The following is a 19,458-nucleotide window of genomic DNA, read 5'->3' as shown; positions in this document are numbered from 1 at the left end:
ATCTATATAAGTGATACAGAATTAATATTATTATTTTTGTAACAGTTGAAGCTCCGTATAGTCTCTTACATATTCGAAGTTAGCTTTTAAATATTTCAGTTTAAGTTATCTCCCTCACCCGACGTGATCATATGCAACGTCGATGCAGCCTGGAAAGTTAGTACTCGTAATTGTGGCGTTGGATGTGTTTTTTCAGGTCCAAGACATGTCCCAAAGCTGGACTTCTTTAGCGACTCACATCGCTCTGTTTCCACGGCGCTAATGGTTGAGGCCCTCGCCATCCGTTCGACGGTTATGTATGCCGCTACGTCAAATGTAAAAGCTCTATTGATCCGGTCTGAATCCCTCTCTCTCGTTAAGATGCTGAAGAAAGGAAGCTCTACGCCGGCGCTATATGGGATTTTGTTTGACATCTACCACTTTAGGTCTACTTTTATTGCTGTTTCTTTTGAGTATGTTCCAAGGTTGAATAATGTTTTGGCTGATTATGTGGCAAAATCAGTCATTCTATTGCTAAACTCTTCCTCCTCCCATGGAATGTAAAACCTTTTATTATGAATGAAGTAGTTGTTTGATCAAAAAAAAAAATATTTCAGTTTAGGATATAGGGTCCACAATTTCTCTTAGTTCTGAAGTCAGCTTTTAAATATTTTTATCTGAAAGGTATTGTTCTGTATTAAATGTTATTTGAACTCGGGGCACAAAAAATACTAATTCTCTTATACAACCAAAACAGGTTACTAACATTTTTTTTTGTCAAATTCTAAATTCATTTCATAAAATGGCATTGTGATACAAGTAAACCTGAATTAAAATCTGCTACAAATAGTAAAGGACTATCTAAAAATCCCCCAAACAGATAAAAATATTCTTAAACACAATACTTAAGTCTGATTAATCTCAATCCAAGAACTTAGACTAAAGCTAAAGGAGTAGAAAAGCCGTTAACACTTAGCAACCAGTACCGACTGAGCTAATTCACGAACCTCCAAGAAAAATAGTCAAGGAAGAAGCGAGCAACGGAGATAATCTCGGAGGATACTTGACCGAATAACATGCGGAGGCAGTTAGGCGTCCCGTCCCCGACCATCACAAAAATAAGAGAAATCCGTAATCGACCAATCCAGAGGCAAAAAGCGGAGGAGACTGTAGATCTCTGCTGGTGGAGAAAACAACAAGCTTGAGGGACAAGATCTCTTAAGAAGGTAGGCGGTGGTTTAACTCCCAATACCGATTACTAACATTTTGGTACTGATATTAATTTGATTCAAAATAGAAAATTGTCTAAAATATCATATTCCTAATACAATTTTTCATGTTTATCTTAATCATTTTTACCGTCACTTTGAAAAACACTTATAATCTTATAGTTAAATAATCAAAATTTAAAGTTTAGAATCGAGAGGTGGAATAGGATTTTTGGAATATAAAATTTAGATTTTAATAAATATTTAAAAATAATTAAAAAAAAAAGTTTCAATAAGAATTTTTGAATTTGAAAAAGAACCGAGAAAGAAAATTCAAAAAATTTTTTATCAAAAGTTTGAATTTAAAAAGGCAAATTTTGAAAACTATAAAAATTATTATTTTATTATTTTATTTTATTATTTATTTATTTAAATAATTATTTATTATATATATATAAATGATATAAGAGTTTTTTTACCTCTTAATAAAAATATATTTTTGAAAATATCTATTTAGTGAAAATAAACATGGATAATGATATCAACAATGTGATAAACACAGACATTCCCCAAACATCAAACATTAGAATGCTTTTGTACATCCTATTTAAAATGGACATCATGTATATATTAGAAGCAGAAGTAAGTGGATACAAGTCAAGTTAATGACGAAAGCCAAGTGAAGCAATAACAAGAGGCACGAAAATAAATTTAACCAAGATGCGTTTAAGACTTGAAATCTAAACAAAGTGGAAAGTTTAGTTTTTGATGATTTTAGTCAAATGGCAGAGGAGTGTTGGATGATCCCAAGACTCACTCCCACCTATTTTGGATAAATCCAGAGAAATTGTCAAAATCACCACATTCCTAATATCATTTTTCATGTCTATTTTAACCATATTTATTTTTATTTTAAAAAGGTAAATAGACACATTTATAACCATAGATTAATTAATACAGACTTAAAGTTTAGATTCGAGAAGTGAAGTATTGCAATGTGAGGTGTAGAATTTTAATAAATATATATATAAATATCTAAAAAAATTTAAAATAGTTTCAAAAATAATTTCAAATTTCAAAATTAAAATTTGAAGAAAAAAATATTTTCAAATTCTTTATATAAAAGTTTGAATTTGAGAACGTATAAGTTGAAAACCATATAAAATTATTGTATTTTATTTTATTTTACTATTTATTTATATTTATATACCCATAAAGTAAATGTATTTTCTTTTGACTCTTTAATGAATAAGGTATTTGTGAAAATATCTTTTTCATGAAGGTAAACATAAATTATAATACCAAAAAAAAATTTGTAAAAATGAAATTTCCCCATAAATCTAAAAATTAAGTTTTGTATTGTTACAAGGTTCACTATTTTGTTCATTAATGGATTGAACAACATTTATAAATTCTTAGCATGGATTTTTTTTTTGTTCACATGTGTGAATAGTCTCTTCCCTAATATTTTGGTGGCTTAAAGCATTTTTATTCAAATTTGGCCCTTTATATACATAATAAATAATATATCTTTGTAATCTTATATGTATTAATAAAAAAACTTTGAAATAAAAAAATGTTGATTGTACTTAATATATTCTAAATTAATTTTGTAAAATTTATTAGTTTAGATATTAACAAAATTTTATTTCTAATTTGTCTATTTTGAAGTTTATTAATTATAATCTATTAATATATTTGTGGCATTTTTTCAAAGGATGGTTTCAAAATTTAAAACCATGATTGAAATCACGGAAAGACTGATGTTCTAACTTTCGCAAAAAGCTGAATTCTCTACAATATGACCACAATAACATGGGTGGTTTTATGTTCAAAAAAAAATAACATGGGTGGTTTTCTTTTCTAACTGGTTAATTTTAGTTCTTAATAGGTGTTAGCTTGATGGAGAAAAAATATGACATTCATCATCATCAACATATTTATGAGTATTGGGGTATAATGAACATCGTTCTGAATATTGATTCTTACTAGTGCCGTGCGTGGTCCAAAACCCTAATTATATAATATGCAGAGGAGGATTAGAGGTTGACAAGTTGCCTTTCTTTCTCGCTCATTCATTAGAAAGTTAAATTATTTAGATTCCAGTCTTGTAATTAATTCCAAGCTACGTCAAATCGAAAAATAAAAAAAATATTCCAAATGTTTTTGTAATGTTTTGGAGTTTATCCAAATTTAATTGTACTCTTCGTATCCATGACTCGTGACTCTGTTTAGCTTATTTGTTTTTTCTTCTATTCCATCGTTCTCATGAATCATGATCAAATCTAAATTCTAAGAATCTATCATAAAAATAATATGTTTGCATTAATAATTAAATAACGTAAATGAAACTACGAAGAGGACATAATTTAAAGATGTGGCTATTAGTTAATGCAAATATATAGAGATAATACTTTTTAAATATAGAAATGATTATTCAAAAAGCTTCTGGTTATCTATACGTAACTCAATTCCTCAATAGATAAATATAAAAAAACATGAACTTGATAAAAAAACATGATCAAGAAAACAAAACATTTGAGGAGCTTGCATCATATAAATGAAAGATTTCAGAAACAAAATCTATCAAACTCATATAAGTAAGTAAAATGCTTGCAGTACCAGATCCAATTAATATGACAAAAATATAGTAACAAATATTGTTCATGCACCACTGAGAAAACATCCATGATGGCTCGGGACACTAGAGGCAAAGTATGCCTTATAAGGATATTCGGACGCTCAAGTCAAAAACTTCTCGAAAATATTTAGGTGAATGTTTAGAGAACAACTGCATCATGTGATGTGCTTTAATTCTTAATTTTAAAAGGTTAGAAAAAAAATTTACAAAAAAAAAGGTTAGAAAAATTTTGAAGTATTTTTTCAATGTATCTTGAGAGTGAATTGGTAACACCCCACATGCGACCTAGATCAGGTCAAGGTGCTAATCTTCTAATGGCTAAACTGTCTGTCTTATTTTTAACTTTTGAAAACTAATTTAAGAACAAGTGGAATTTCTAACATTTGCCAAATAGTGAAAACACATTCGTCAAAATTTGAAGAAAGAAAGAGGTTCCTTCACAGAAACTCAAAAATCAGGGTTTCTTTTCATTCTTAATGGAATCAACATTCAGACAGGGTCCTAATGCAACTATCTTACAAAAATATTAAAACTGCAGTCAATTTTTTAAACTCGCACTTCCTATACAAATTGTTTAGCCGCAAGGAGGTTAGTACCTCCTAAATAAATAAATAAGATTGACCGTTGAGTAGTCAAAGATTACACATCACTAATGGAAGCTGGGGAATGAGAGTTGGGTTGTTGAGAAACATAATCTCTCGTTGCTTTAAATCTCTATCTACTCTCCTTATCATAAATCAATAAATCAATAACCATCATTACTCCACTAGCCACTTTTGTCTTTGCCATTAATATATTGTAATTTTACTTTACTTATATAAATTCAGCCTCCACTAACCCTCTTTTAACATTTTTTTGATAACTAGACGGAGTTCCAGTCAGATCCTAATCTCTTTTTAGATCTAAGACCACCAGTATTTGCTAATATTTGATGGCATAGCGTAAAGTATTTTTCAACGGAAACCGAAATAAGAGTACAACAGAATCAATCTTTGTGCTAAACTACTAACACAAAGCACGGTTAGTAAGGCGTTTGAATACTTTCGATCATGAAGGTTTTATCTTTTTTTTTTCTGACTTGTGTGGACATATTAGTTTCCAAATGGGGAAATGGTTTTTAACACTGATTATTAGATTATTAACTCTATTATTTAAAGTAAGTGACCCGACTATAAGAACATTGTATATTGTTTAAATCCTAATCCGCACCAATAATAGTAAAAAGGAACCATGCAGATTTTTTGCCATGGAACTTTTAGTTATTCCTGTATAAACTATCAAGTAAAACTACAAACAGGTTCTGTTGGCCTATAATTATATAACTAACTTATGGCGCATATATGTCTGGTACGACTCCTAATTGTCGTTAGACAGAAACAATCTTATCAAATCAAAATAAAATTGGTTGTACATTGTCTGCAAATGCTTTATACATTTATCTACACCCATGCATTATATATGTCTTAATATAAATTATAAAAATATGACAGAACGATGAATCTCGGAACTTGCAGATGTGAAGTGAGCATTGTATTGAGTGCGTCTATTCTAATCAGTATTCCACCAACAGTAAGATGAAAGTTGAAACAAGGAAACTATGATCAGTGTTATTTGACATTTTTATCTCACAATCAATCGAAGACACACAGACACTATATATACACGTCTTTTTACTTAGATGAATGATACATGTCAATGATGTCATCTCAGTTAATACGATGATATTCGGATAATATCTCATGACTTTTTTTTTTTTGGTAAAATAATATCTCATGACTTGCGTAAAATTCAAAGGTTAATATATTTATATCAAATCTCGAAGAAGAAAATATCAAAATATTTATTTTCTAATTATCCGATATTGATGGAACACATGAATAAAGACCGTTTGATGTCTAACCGAAATACGAATGAATGTATGCACGTGTAATTGAAAATATCAAGACGTAATTGCAAAGTAGCAAAAGATCGTGAAGGATTGCGTTGCCTCATGATGTACATAGTAAGTTTGGTAGCCCAACTTATCAGTCCCACGTTTTTAGGTCCAAATGTATATACATTTATACACACATTTCTATCTTAGTTCATGCATTTTCATCACACAATCTAAACATATTGATTGTTACTTAGATTACAACAAAAGTTGAAATCTAAGAGTTTAAGTCCGTACATTTGATCGGGTAGAAACCAAGTGGATCACAATATCACGTATCCGACATAAACAGTTCTTTTTTGTCTATGCATAGATTTATACTCTCGAGCTGGATACTAATTCATATTCTTTACGATATGTATAAATGATTTTCGTAACCATACGTGTAATTATAATAAACAAAATGAATTAGAGAATATAGTAGAAGCAAAACATGGGATTAAAGGGGATGAGGGTTAAGGGGCCACCACAGTACATATTAGGTCTTAAAAGACAAGCTTAGCTGTTTTCTTCCTTTTAAAACCAATCACTTTGTTTGGTCTTAAAGAAAAGCTTTCTCATCATTTTAGGGTTTTCTAGCAGGATTGAACAAAAGATTCATTCACGCACTTGCAAACGTAATTTAATTTTGCTTTCATGATATATTAATTGTTACAATCTGTATCAGCACCCACTTCTTTATATATTACATTATTCTATTGCTTATTGTTATGATCATTGATAAGTTAGTTAAAACAATAAAAATAGATTATAAGCTAGCGCGCAATATATACATATTGGAATATGATAATGTTTTTTCTCTTCTGAAAGTTTCATATAGCAGCAGTTTTTTTGGTTCCGAATACTACGTTCAAGGATGATAATACTATCAACTAAAGACGGGTGCCTAACTCACATAGTGGTGTGGCTCCATGTCTCATGCTTATAATTGCATGTGATTTTTTTTCTTCTTGGTATCTCCGGAGTTACGGATATTTTTGAACATTACTAAACCAATAGGTTACAGTAGACAAATAAATCTCTTTTCTAGTTAAGCCTAGCCAAGTTCCAATTTCTGACTCAGCATAATGACTTCCAACTGGATGAAGAAACTTAGTGACTGAGTAAAATGAATTTTAAATAACATGAGCAAAAGAAACTTCCAGCACATTTAGGTTCATAACCCAAAAAGAAGATGTACTCATTCAATAACATGCATACACATGTGAATGCATAGTTGTGGACGCCAAATAAACTAAAATTAAGAAAAAAAAAAACATATTTGCATATGTATATCCATCTAAATATATGAAAATATTTGATAAGTTGATTATCGGATGTGAATCTGAATATGTGATAATGCATTAATATATACCATGATCATGTACATCTACACACACACCCATATATGTATATATATACATACTGACATACACATGAAAAATATCTAAGGTTGGTTGTCGATTGCTATCAGGAATGCTATAAATATATCATCTAGGGTTAGGGTTAACAACTCTTGTAATTGTCTCGATCTTTCACTCTCATTTCTATCTCCCACCGTAGAAATTTAAAGTAATAAAAATTATTTATATATAAATATATCATCTTCTTAAATATACATCACATTAATACATTATTACAAATTTAAATTTTACAAAGGAGTCGAGAAGAAGAAGCATATGAGAAAGCGTCAAGTGGTGTTGAGGAGAGCCTCGCCGGAGGAACCTTCTAGAAGCTCGTCGACGGCTTCGTCTCTGACGGTGAGAGGTGTGAGATACGGCGAGTGTCAGAAGAACCATGCGGCGGCGGTCGGCGGATACGCCGTCGATGGCTGCCGTGAGTTCATGGCAAGCAACGGAGAGGAAGGTTCGGTGGCAGCGCTAACGTGCGCCGCCTGTGGCTGCCACCGCAGTTTCCATCGTAGAGAAATCGAAACCGAGGTTGTTTGCGACTGTAATTCACCTCCTTCGACTGGAAACTAGACCAGTAAAAACTAGACCTAGGTAAGAGTTAATTGGTTGTGTCTTTGTGTGCTATATATTATACTATAATACACGGCTGAAATTCTTAAAATATATATATTATATTGTTTTAATACCTTCGTAGTGTCAAGGGTTTGTGTCTCGTTGAGAAGTAAAGCAGAAAATTTCAGAGATGTATAGATTGGAGGTTGTGGAAGATCTATAATAACAGGATGCTTTAAGCATGTCTCAGAAAAGATCTATGAAAAATGAAGCTTATATGTTTCAAGAAAAAAGAAGGTTGTTTTTATCTAATGTTTTATAAAGTTTGATTTTCTGTTTTGGTCAAATTAATGTATTTTGATTATGTGGTCGAAGCATATATCGTTTCAAATCAATTTCACTTTAAGACAACTACTAAGTGTATTGTGAAATAAATTTGTAACAAAGTTAATCTTGTATTCTAAGAACATTATATATGGGTATTTCTTGATGAATGAATGAGAATGATTGTTCCTTAACATATATGGAAGGTTCCTCTCTTGTAACAAAGCTAGATAAATATGGAAATAGAATTATTGGTTATCTCAATTTTTTTAATTGTTCAGATATACTTCTATATTATTATTTGCGAAATAATTTTTTTACTTCCGAACTCTTACGTTAAAAGTTAGAGCGGTTAAAGTAATTGTTACCGTTAATGAGTTTTATATATAATTTATTATATAATTAAAAATAAAATTTATGTTAATAATATTAGATTATCAGTTATATTAAATAATTGATTATAAAGTAATATAATAAAATTTTCAAAATAAGTAACATATTTTCTAAAAACAAGATAATTTGTATATCTATCATGTTGTTATCTGGAAATAATATTTTCTATTCTAAAGTTAAAAGTTAAAATTTTATAAAAAAATTATAATTAAATATTAATCAAGCAAAAACATTTGTATCAAGCTATTTTCTAAATTATATCTAATACGTGAGTGTTTTTAAAGTTTCAACACAATAATAAGCATTTATAGTTTGACGAAAAAATTCTCATTTATAAATAAATTGATGTTTGTTTTAAATCTTTTAAGAACATAAATAATAATTTATTATGCAAGTTTTTAAGCTAATAAAATAATAAACTAATAAATATTTGTAAGAATATTCGTATGTGCAGATAAAACACATCATTTTTTATAAATCTTCTAGAGTGAGAAGAAAAAAAGTTAAATTTGGCTATGTCGAGAGGACTCCTTTTGCTTTTAAAAAAAATATGGAACTTGTGGTAGTTAACTTTTAAATCACTATTACATATATTAATGTTATTTTCAAAAGTACATGTTTCAAACTAGAGATCGATTAAATTATATAAGTTCATAATTTACTGATTGTGCCATGATAAGGTACCACTTCCTTCGGAATATGCCTTTCCGTGCATGTTTCCAGTAATAATACTCTTTTACATTTCCAATATGGAAAAATACTCTTTTACATATTTTTAATATTTTGTGTCAAAAGATAGATTTCTTCAAGTTTATATAAAATGACTAGAAAATATATAAAATCTATACTAATAAAAGGGACCTTTTGAGGCTCCATAGAGCGTCCACATCAGCAAAAAAAACTTCTCCCGAAAGATGACACGTGGCATAAAATATAGTTTTACATTTTAATATTATTAATTTTCAAAAATTATTAATAATATGTAAACATACAGCATAAAAAATGGAAAAACTACATTAAACATATGTAAGATTACCATTTTTCACTTAAAAAAAAGAAGGCTTATCTCCATAATGTAACATTACTGTTTTATTAGTATTTTTGGGACGGCAAGAGTTGGTGGTGGAATCATTTTTTTGCTCGAGTGCTTTGAAGTTTTCCTTGATAAAGTGAGGTTGATGTTGATGGAATAATGAGTTTTATAGGGACTTTCTTGATGTAAAACTATACATTTTTATTTTTTTTTGCTAAATGTGGTATTTCCATTTTTATATAATTTACTATCATATATAAAATAACTTTGAATTAAAAGGAGAGCCAGAGGCCCACAGATCTAATCTTTGTTGGTTGCTAACTTGCTATGATGAAAAAGATTAGTTTTTAATTGATTTATTAAAGAACCGTTGAAACTAATGATCGTTCATGAGAATGGCTTGTGATTTCTGATGATTAGTTTTCCATAAAATCAGAATTAGGTGGGAACTAAATCTAATCTAACTGAATACTCACAAAAAGTACAAAATAGTTAAATAAAGAAATAAAATTAAGGAATGCTAAAACAAAAGAAAAAATGAACGACACTATTACAATCTCCAATTAATAGGGTTTTGAGCTGTTGTTACTGCGATAAACTACAGTATTGACCTGATGAATTAGGTGTTATCATTCGAAGAAAGTTAGATATCTTTGAAATGACGTGTGAGATGTATCATCATGAACGTACATTGTTAGGTATTTGAATATGGAGAGAAACAACTCCTGCTGCATATGTTTGTTAGCAACATTGTACCGAACTTGGTCAGGCCAATGTCGATTTTATATCCCTATATTTTCATATGTTTAATATATATCTATGCTGACAAAATATATTATTCTTCAAGATAGATGACGTTCTATTTTGTAATGATTTACAACACAAGTGATAGATATATTACTATAAAAAAAAAGTTTTCCGAACGGGTTCAATCAGCACATAATCACATTCTCATGAATCTAGTTATATTCCTAAGTTTTCACACTCAACCATTCACTTGCCACCGATTAGTGAAATACCATCCCATCGTGGACTAGACTATGACAAAATGAGAAAATCGATGATTTCAACCTCAACAATTTCAGTCGTGTTAAATAAAAGCCGAACAAATAGTCAGTACCAAATACGATCTCAACTCAATTATAATTCAAAAAATTTACCAAAATTTCTTAAAATGTGCCTAAAGCTACATTGATTCTAACCGAAGTTAGTCAATCGTTACAAGTAAACGACGTTGTTTTGATCTAATTTTTTTTAAATAAAAAATGTTCATTCAAGAATTCAAACCCGTGCCTTAATACCCCGTCCAAACGGACATGGTGATGATTGTATAAACTACTATACGTCTAAAGTAACTTTTGAAATATTATTAAAGTAACTTTTGAAATATTATTAAAATTTTGAAATTATATAAACTACTATATGTCTTCATCTTATCCAATTAAAAATACGGTGATGATTGTTTATGATTTATATAAATACATTAAAATCCTTTTACTTATTATATATTTAATAAAATTATATCTTACTAAAATATAAATAATAGTGAAAGAAAGGTAAAACGCATCTTAACATTTTGAACAAAATATTAAAAATATATAATATTAACTTGCTGACAAAAAAATATAATATTAACTTTGAAAAATAAAAAAAAATTCCACTTAAGTTTAAAAATTAAAAATAATGTAAATAAGAAAGTTTTATAAATAGCTTCAAAGTTGTAAGTATATTTAATTTCTTATAGTTATAAATGTTTTATTATTTATATTTTAGTAAGATATTTTACTATTAAAGATATGACAAGTAAAAAATGTTAATGTATTTATATAAATCAGAAAAAATCATCACCAAAGTTTTAATTGGATAAGATGAAGAAGTATAGTTGTTTATATAATTTCTAATTTATAATAATTTTTCAAAAATTTACTTTAGTCTAGTGGTTACTGTGCCCCTTTAAATGGGTACAATGTACATGTTCAAATCCCATAATGAACATAATTAAAAAAATCAAAACGACGTTATTTTAACTTGTTAACGGTCGATTAACTTTTGTTAGAGTCAATGTTGATTTATACACGTTTTAAAAAATTCGGATAGTTTTTTTAACTATAATTGAATCGAAGTTGTATTTGGCACTAACTATTTGTTCCGGTTGTATTTGGCACGACTAAAATTGTTAGGGTTGAAATTTGGCACTTTTCCTTGCAGAATACAATGCTATCACGTAGTATACATATTCCATTTCTGATATTCTGGAAATCTTAAACTATTCTCAACTCCATTTCATATTATTTGGTTAAATAATACTTACTTTTCTCTAGATTTTGAATTATGAATTAGTAGGTCCACGTGACTCATACATGGACCATAAATAATTAGTTAGAAGAGAGAACTGATGTAATACGATTAAACCGGATGTTACCAAGTTATACCATCTCCATTTTTTTCCTCTAAAATAGAGTAACTCTATAATAGAGTTAGATGTTGTTCTAATAGTACTTTATTTTAGAGTGAAAAATAAAGTAATGAACAAAAAATAAAAAAATTACTCTATATATAGAATAAAAAATAAGTTTACACTATTATAAAGTAGAAAATATAGTACCATTGAAGCATTTTTATTCTAAACTCTATTTTAGAAGGGAAAATATAGTGGGGTTGAAAATGTCCTACATCTCTAAACTAAACATCTCTTATGTGTATCAGTTTTCAATGACTTCACACACAGCTATGTCAAACTATATCTAGTTAAAACTCTAAATAGTCAGTTTTCTTTTCGATTCTTCAAAACGCAATCCAGTTTAGATGAACCATATATACCAATATTATAAAAGGATCATCAAGAGTTTTGTATCATTGGAAACTAATCGGAGGGCCGCATAGGGCGTTGATTGACGACAATTGACTGACAATTACATCAAAATTCTGAGAATTGTATAGTTCTTATTTTATTAGAACAAATGGTGTATAAGTTTATTATAGTCTTACTTGAACAAAATTATTGCAGTATGTTACTTATGACTTATGAGTTATGAGTCTTATGACTTGCATATAACAGAAGGAAAAAAAAGTAAGTCGACTTACTTTGTTTAAATAAAAGCCCAAATAGTGATTAACCAATTCATAAACATTTATGGGCCATGCTAAATTTGATAGCCCATGATCTGAAGCAAACGTACACACCGCATCTCCTTTGTCATTTTTATTTTCTCTGTAATTTTAGTATTGAAATCTAAAGGATAAGACAAAGCTTTTCTGATGCTCGTTGAAATCACTGCAGTCGAAAAATCCATAAAATACCGTCTTCTAACCCGAGAACAAACATAAAATTGTCTAAAATTCAAAATTTATTTTGTTCTGTTTCATACTTTTTTCTTTTAAAATTGTACTGTTAGACTTGAATGGTAATTAAATTATCATTATTATTCACTGCATATACGGACAGAGAATTTGTTTTCGATGTTCTTGTGGTAGAAGCATGTAAGGAAAGACAAAATTTAAATGTTTTTTGAAATTAGTATAAACACGAGAAATTTAGGATCACATGCATAGTAGAATGAAAATGCAGTTTATACACATAACAAGGAAATGATTATCATATGTTACAATTCCAAAAAGACAAGTTTGGGGTCCACAAAACTTTGAATGGCAAGCATTAAGACAGTCAAAAATCTGTTTTATAGATGGTGCGTGGAAAGAGAATGACAAATTCACGGGGCATGGATGGTTCTGCAGAGTAGTAGGATCAGAAGAGAAGATGATGGGGGCGATGAATTTCCAAAGAAGCTTATCAGTTCTACATGCCGACTGTGAAGCTTTGATATGGGCTATGGAGTGCATAAAGACCCTTGATTTTTTAGACATAGTTTTTGCAACAGACTGTTCTCAATTGGTGAAGATGGTATCCTCTCCAGACGAATGGCCAGCTTTTACTACACACATGGAGAAGTTTCGACGCAGTAAGTGTTTCTTCCCTTCCTTCAAGATTCAACATATACCAAGAGCAACTAATCTAATAGCAGACAACCTTGCACGAGGTGCTCGGAGTTCCCCTTCAGCTGTATTTTATGTTGATTCTATTCCACCGGTTTGGTTTTCCGAGCCGGTAGGTTTCTTATCATAGATTAGTTATTGTTTTCAAAAAAAAAAAATTATGATATGTTACATATTATGTTGATTTTGGACAATAATGTAATTTCCTTTCGTGTAGAAAAAAGTGAGATGCTTTGATGCTTTGTTCCAGGAAATTTAAAGAGGCGATTGTGAGCAAGAATTGAAAAAAAAAGAAAAAAGTATATCAGAGAATTGTGGTTATGTATTGTGTTTACAGAAGTAGGATAATCAACTTTAAGGTTACATCGGAAAAGATTCTCGGCGATGCAATTACTGAGAAACCAGTCATTGAATCTCAGCAAGTTTGGTATGATTGAATGAAATTAGGGATTCGAACAACAGTTTCGTGGCCAGAGAAATAAGTGGGTGAACCATAATTTTAAAGAAGATGAAAAATTAGCGATGGATTGTTAGAGAAGATGAACAATAAATTTTGTGTCTTATGTTCTATTCTAGTTTATAATCATATTATAATATGATACACTTCTCTTCCTCCTCCTATGTGAATTGTATCTATTTCTCTGCCCCATGGGTCTTCTTGTTCACTATTCCTCTAGCTCCAGTGTCTTGTCGTCCAGCACAGTCACTACAAATTGTGTCCTTACCTCCTACATGTTCTTCTTCTCCTTTAACTTTTGTGGTGGTTTCTCTCCGACTTCATAGACTCCACTACAACTGAAACATCAATTCTTCTGCTAATTGTATCTTCTCATGCACCTCGTAATTCTTCTTCATCACTACTTCAATACAGTGGCAGAGGTAGAAAAAGAATCTACCGGGGTTAAAATTTATATATGCAAAATTATACAACTAATTAAGAGGGTCAGACTATGAGAATTTAAACAATTAATCAAAATATATAACAATTATATGCATATACTAGATCAAATTCGAAATTTCGCAGAGGTCAACTGACCCATGTGATCCTTGCCACTGCTTCAACATCTCTCCTTCTTGCATTGCAAATGCACTATTTATTTATTTATTCTATTTAGTGAACATATAGAAATGTGACTTTACAATAAATAAATATGTGTTATATTTTGTAGGTGTAACATTATTATGAATCGATTGATTTATACTTACTGATTAAAATTAATCATTTATAAATGGGTTGACAAAAAAAGATCATTTATAAACGGAAATATATTAGGATTATATTATTAAAAATGAACGATGATCAATGTGATATTGAGTATTGTTAATGTGCATTATACTCTACTATTATATTTATCGAAACAGTATAGCCTCCTCCTCCTCTTATTATAAACATGTATAAAACAATATAGTTTATGTTATGTGTAAAGACTATGATATGTTTCCTATCGAATAGAACAATTTTGAGTCTTTTAAGTTTACTAGTTGTATCTGGTTTTGCTTCTTGAATCGGTGTAGACATTCGCACAATAGATACATACCATTTCTGAAACTTGCTTTTACAAAACAATATGCAGTATCAGAGGTGATCTGTTTGGTTTTCATTTTCTGACTATACTATACATTTTATCTTATAGATAGTTTTATATATAGTCAGAGCCGACCTTAGAATTTTTAAGGTTAGAAGTCCAAAAATAAAAAGTGGCCGAAAATAAAATGCTGCAGGTTGGAGGATTCAAACTCTGGTTTGGATTTAATGAGCTATGGCTATTAATCCACTACATTAAAACACGCCTTTAGAAAATTGTGGCCAATTATATTGATATTATTTAGCGGTCGGAAGCCCATGCTTCTTTCGCTTGGACCTAGGGTCGGCTCCGTATATAATAGGCTCTAACATTTTTCACGCACACACGCTTTTAAAGAATAAGAGAGAAATTTTTCTCTCCACTGCAAGAAAAGTTACAATGATCTAGTCGGTCCAATCAGCTACACCAAACTTCGCTATGTCAGCCTTTCAATTACCAGTCAGTCTATGCAAACAAATGCAATCAATACTCACCACATTCTGATGGGATTCAAAGAATGGAGAGAAAAAAAAACTGCTGGAAGTCTTGAGACTCTCTAACTCATCCCAAAAGTCTTGGAAGACTAGCCTTCCGTGATGTTCAAACATTTAATAAGGCTCTGCTTGCAAAAATTGCTTGGAAGATCTTCACCAAACCAAACAGTCTCTTGACCAGAATTTTATTGAGCAAATACTGATACAAAACTTCCTTCACAAAAGTATCTCTAGGCTCAGCGATTTCACAAGGTTGGAGAGGCATTCTAGTGTGCAGAGACTTGTTGTTTAAGCATCTTGGCAAAGTAATAGGAAATGGAAAGAGAACCAATCTCCGGTCGGATTCCTGGATACACCGTGAAACAAATCTCAAACCTATCGGCCATGTCGCCTTGCAAGATAAACACCTCATGGTAGCTGATATCCTTACAAAACTAAAGAATGGAACAAGGATCGCATTGTAAACCTCTTACCCGAACTAGCTGATCACATCTTTAACATCAAACCAAGTATGTTAGGAGCTGACTACTCATACGTATGGCCTCTGCAGAAGACTGTAAGAAGACCTTCGGACCTTTTAGGAGCACTCTCGGACTTCGATTCTCTGGCTTCTCCTATGACATCAACCTTTCTCTTTTGTCGCTTCTTTTTTATCCATCGCTCTAGTAATGGACTTGCAGATTCTATAGCTAAAGCCTGTTTTTCATTGTATTTGGGCCCAAGACCATAAGCCTACCACTTGCACAAAAAAAAATGTAATTGTTCCTTCCACTTTGTTTTACTGTGTAACAAGGCTATATTTTTCATTGTTAGACCTTTGTCAAATATTCTCCTAAATGACCTATAAACATATTTATACTATTATTTGAGAAGTAAAATTGATGATTTGTCATGCTCTCCAAAATTTTAAGCTCACTCATATTTTATGCTTAATTAATCTTAATAAATATTTTTTGTGATTTAACTGTTAATTTTATCATTATCTTCAGGATAATTAAAAAATATAACGATAATTTCATAGTTAAATTTATATTATATTTACTTTAGTAATATTAAAATATTATATATATGTTTATATTATATTTTGATTAGTAATATTAAAACGAATCTATTTTAATATTTATCACATAAGAAAGAACTATTTATCTTTTAAGATAAATTTCTTAGGAAAATCAAAATCACATCATTGTGATTTTTTTCGTTCTCACGTTAAAACTTAAATCGTTTAAAGTTTTTATTACCCTTAGTAAAGAATTAGGTTAGATTTTTTAATATATAATTACCCGTAAATGAAAAAAAAGTTCATTAATTTGATAATCATCATTATCTAAAAAGATTCTTTATACATCATAATATTTTGAATATTTTAAAAATAAATATAAATCCATGTGTATAGTTTAATGTGTATATGAATGTTTTCAAATTTATTTTACGTAATAAATATATATTTTATTAAAATAAATATTGTATATAAAAAATATTATTTAATTAAATATTAACTATTTCAAAAGCATGAAAATATTTTTATCCGGTGAAATCAATGGTGGTCTCGAGCTTCTCCGCCTCTCCGCTTCTCTCCACCTCTCCGCTTCTCTCCACTTCTATCCACCTCTCCGCTTCCCTCCGCCTCTCCACCTCTCCTCTTCTCTCCACCTCTCTGCTTGTCTCTGCCTCTCTCCTCCGGTTCTCTGGTTCCAGTTTCTCGTAAAGAATAACATGTCTTTGCAACCTTTATCTTTGCATGTTGCGTTCTTTGGTTCCAATGGTGCGTTCCAATCCTAGACAACCTTTATGTTTGCATGTTGCTCAAATGATTTGTTGCCATGGGTTTGTGTTCCTCAGGTTCCTCTTTGCATGTTCCTCATTTTGTTTCTTAGAATTAAATGAAAATAACAGTATGTTTTTGTCTAACTTTTGCGTGTTTATCACATTAGGACACTGAATTAGAATGATAGAATTACATTTGTTAATTGTCTTAGTTTGGTGAATTGATTACTGTGATCATATCTTCTATTTGTTTTGTTTATGGATTCGTTCATGGCTTTGATGTTTTTTTCTCTGATTCGATTTTTGATTAAGAAGGACAAACATGCTGTTTTTTCATTCCATTTGATTTGTCCTGACTTGATTTTCGTTTCTACGTACCGAAAGAAGGAAAATCATTTATTTAAGTGGGTTGATGAAGTTTTGCTTGATGAGATTTGAAGGGTAGAGGCGGAGCAAGGGAAAATTGTAGAAGAGATTGAAGATCCGAAAAGGAGTATGAAAATGACAATGGAAGAAGAAATTAGGAAGCAGAAAAATTCCCTTGGAATAGGTTGTTTAGGAAGCATTCTATTGCTTTCGGAAAATTAAAAAGCTAAAAATGAATGGAATCAGTCTACTGGTTCTTAGTATTTTGTTCTTTCTAGTTTTTTTATGACAATGAATATGTCGATTTTATTATTCTTATTACTATTACTAAGTCGATTTTATTAGTCTACTGATACTTATTATTTTGTTCTTAGTGTTTTTTGCCTTACAATGAATATGTCGAACAAACGAACGCACTTGATATCATGCATATTTCCATTGTTTTATCCATCCATCCATATGCATTTTGATCATATAGATTAGGATTTAGTCATGTTTAGGTTGCATTTTGCATACATGAGTCCTTATCAGGTATTGGAGTATCACATGGAGTTCTTGGAGACGTTTGGGTGCATTTGGAGCTCAAAAGAAGTGTTTAAAGTGATCAGCGGACGAGCAACACACCGGAGCGACCTAACCGCAGCGACACGATGAAGTCGCTGTGCCTTACCTCTCGGAGCGACCTAACCGGAGCGACGTCCTGAAGTCGCTGTGCCTTACCTCTCGGAGCGACCACGTTGGAGCGACGTCCTGAAGTCGCTCGCTCTTTTGACGAAACAGAGCTCAAAACTGAAGCCGGAGCGACCTCTCGCAGCGACACCCTGAGGTCGCTCCCGAAGCCCAGAGCGACGTGCTGGAGCGACTTGCCGAGGTCGCTGCGCGTCGCCTATCTGCTCGAATTCATGTTTTCTCAAGGGCCTTTTTGTCATTTTATTATGCACGTTTTTTATTCTGAAAACCTATGTTTTAATACTCTGTAAGCCACCAAGAGGGGATTATCTTTTTGTTCTTAGAAAAACCACCAAAAACCTTTGGAAAGTCATCTCTTTGAATCAATTGATCAGTTTATTATTGAGAATTCTGTGTTCTTATCTATTTTTCCTGAGTTTCTCTACATGATTAATCTGAAATCCAACATAGGTTTAAGAGGAATCATGGAGATTAGTGAGTAATCACCTTTTGAATTCATGGGTTAGGGAGATTGAGGGTGATTAGGTTAGAACTAGGATGTTTTAGCGTAGATCATTCATATTTCCTTGCTAGTTGAGTGAGCATAATGCATCTTCTGAGTTGGCCACTCAGTAGTTGAGCCTTAGGCATTTCCCCCCGAAAGGTGTTCGAGGAAATGCCCGAGACAACTCTTCTTAGCTTTTAGCATACTTTGCCAAAGACATTTGTTGTTAGAGGTGCTAAGATAGCCATTGGACTCGCTAGTTATGATTGCTTTCATATTATTCAACCAAAGACATTTGATGTTTGAATTGTGTTAAGTAAATGAACATTCATCTAGACATAGAGTTTGTTTAGGATTGTGTCCAAGCTTAAGGTTAATAGATTGATTGATCGTTTGCCATCTTTAGTTCGAAACTTGATCACCCGAGGTCTAATCCCTATATCCATGAGTTCTCTTTTCCAATAGTTAAGAAAGTATCATTTAGTTATTTCTTTTAATTAGTCATAGTTTAAAAACCCATCTAAATCATTGATTGCACTTAGATTAAGTGATTACTTGCATTCTCGGTGCTTTGATATCTCTCAGAACTGGTTCGACAATCATTTATACTACAGCATTTGTCTTAGGAGCCTTGAAAACTCCTAA

At 31.0% G+C, this 19,458-nt stretch overlaps 1 protein-coding gene and 1 long non-coding RNA gene across 4 annotated transcripts; one reads left to right on the top strand and one right to left on the bottom strand.

The window, feature by feature from the left end:
• The first annotated feature begins 7,368 nt into the window (after positions 1-7,368).
• Positions 7,369-17,957, top strand: LOC103875121 (mini zinc finger protein 2). Of its 3 annotated transcripts, none has more exons than XM_009153582.2 (2): positions 7,369-7,743; positions 7,847-8,180. In XM_009153582.2, the coding sequence occupies exon 1, from the start codon at positions 7,420-7,422 to the stop codon at positions 7,720-7,722; it is 303 nt and encodes a 100-aa protein (XP_009151830.1). In that variant the 5' UTR covers positions 7,369-7,419; the 3' UTR covers positions 7,723-7,743; positions 7,847-8,180. The 3 variants fall into 3 exon arrangements, with proteins under 3 accessions (XP_009151830.1, XP_009151833.1, XP_009151831.1); XM_009153585.2 differs by lacking the exon at positions 7,847-8,180 and adding an exon at positions 13,190-17,957 and having other exon boundaries at positions 7,378-7,743; XM_009153583.2 differs by lacking the exon at positions 7,847-8,180 and adding an exon at positions 13,138-17,957 and having other exon boundaries at positions 7,378-7,743.
• LOC117126213 lies at positions 16,689-19,168 on the bottom strand. Its single transcript, XR_004448719.1, has 2 exons — positions 18,373-19,168; positions 16,689-18,322 (listed from the first exon to the last, which is right to left on the bottom strand). It is a non-coding gene; the product is annotated as an uncharacterized LOC117126213 (long non-coding RNA).
• Positions 19,169-19,458: the final 290 nt, after the last annotated feature.

This window comes from Brassica rapa, chromosome A06 (assembly GCF_000309985.2).
Source record: "Brassica rapa cultivar Chiifu-401-42 chromosome A06, CAAS_Brap_v3.01, whole genome shotgun sequence".
NCBI classification, from domain to species: Eukaryota; Viridiplantae; Streptophyta; class Magnoliopsida; order Brassicales; family Brassicaceae; genus Brassica; species Brassica rapa.
The sequence above is the reverse complement of the archived record's forward strand: the minus strand, read 5'-3'. Positions and strand labels throughout refer to the sequence as shown.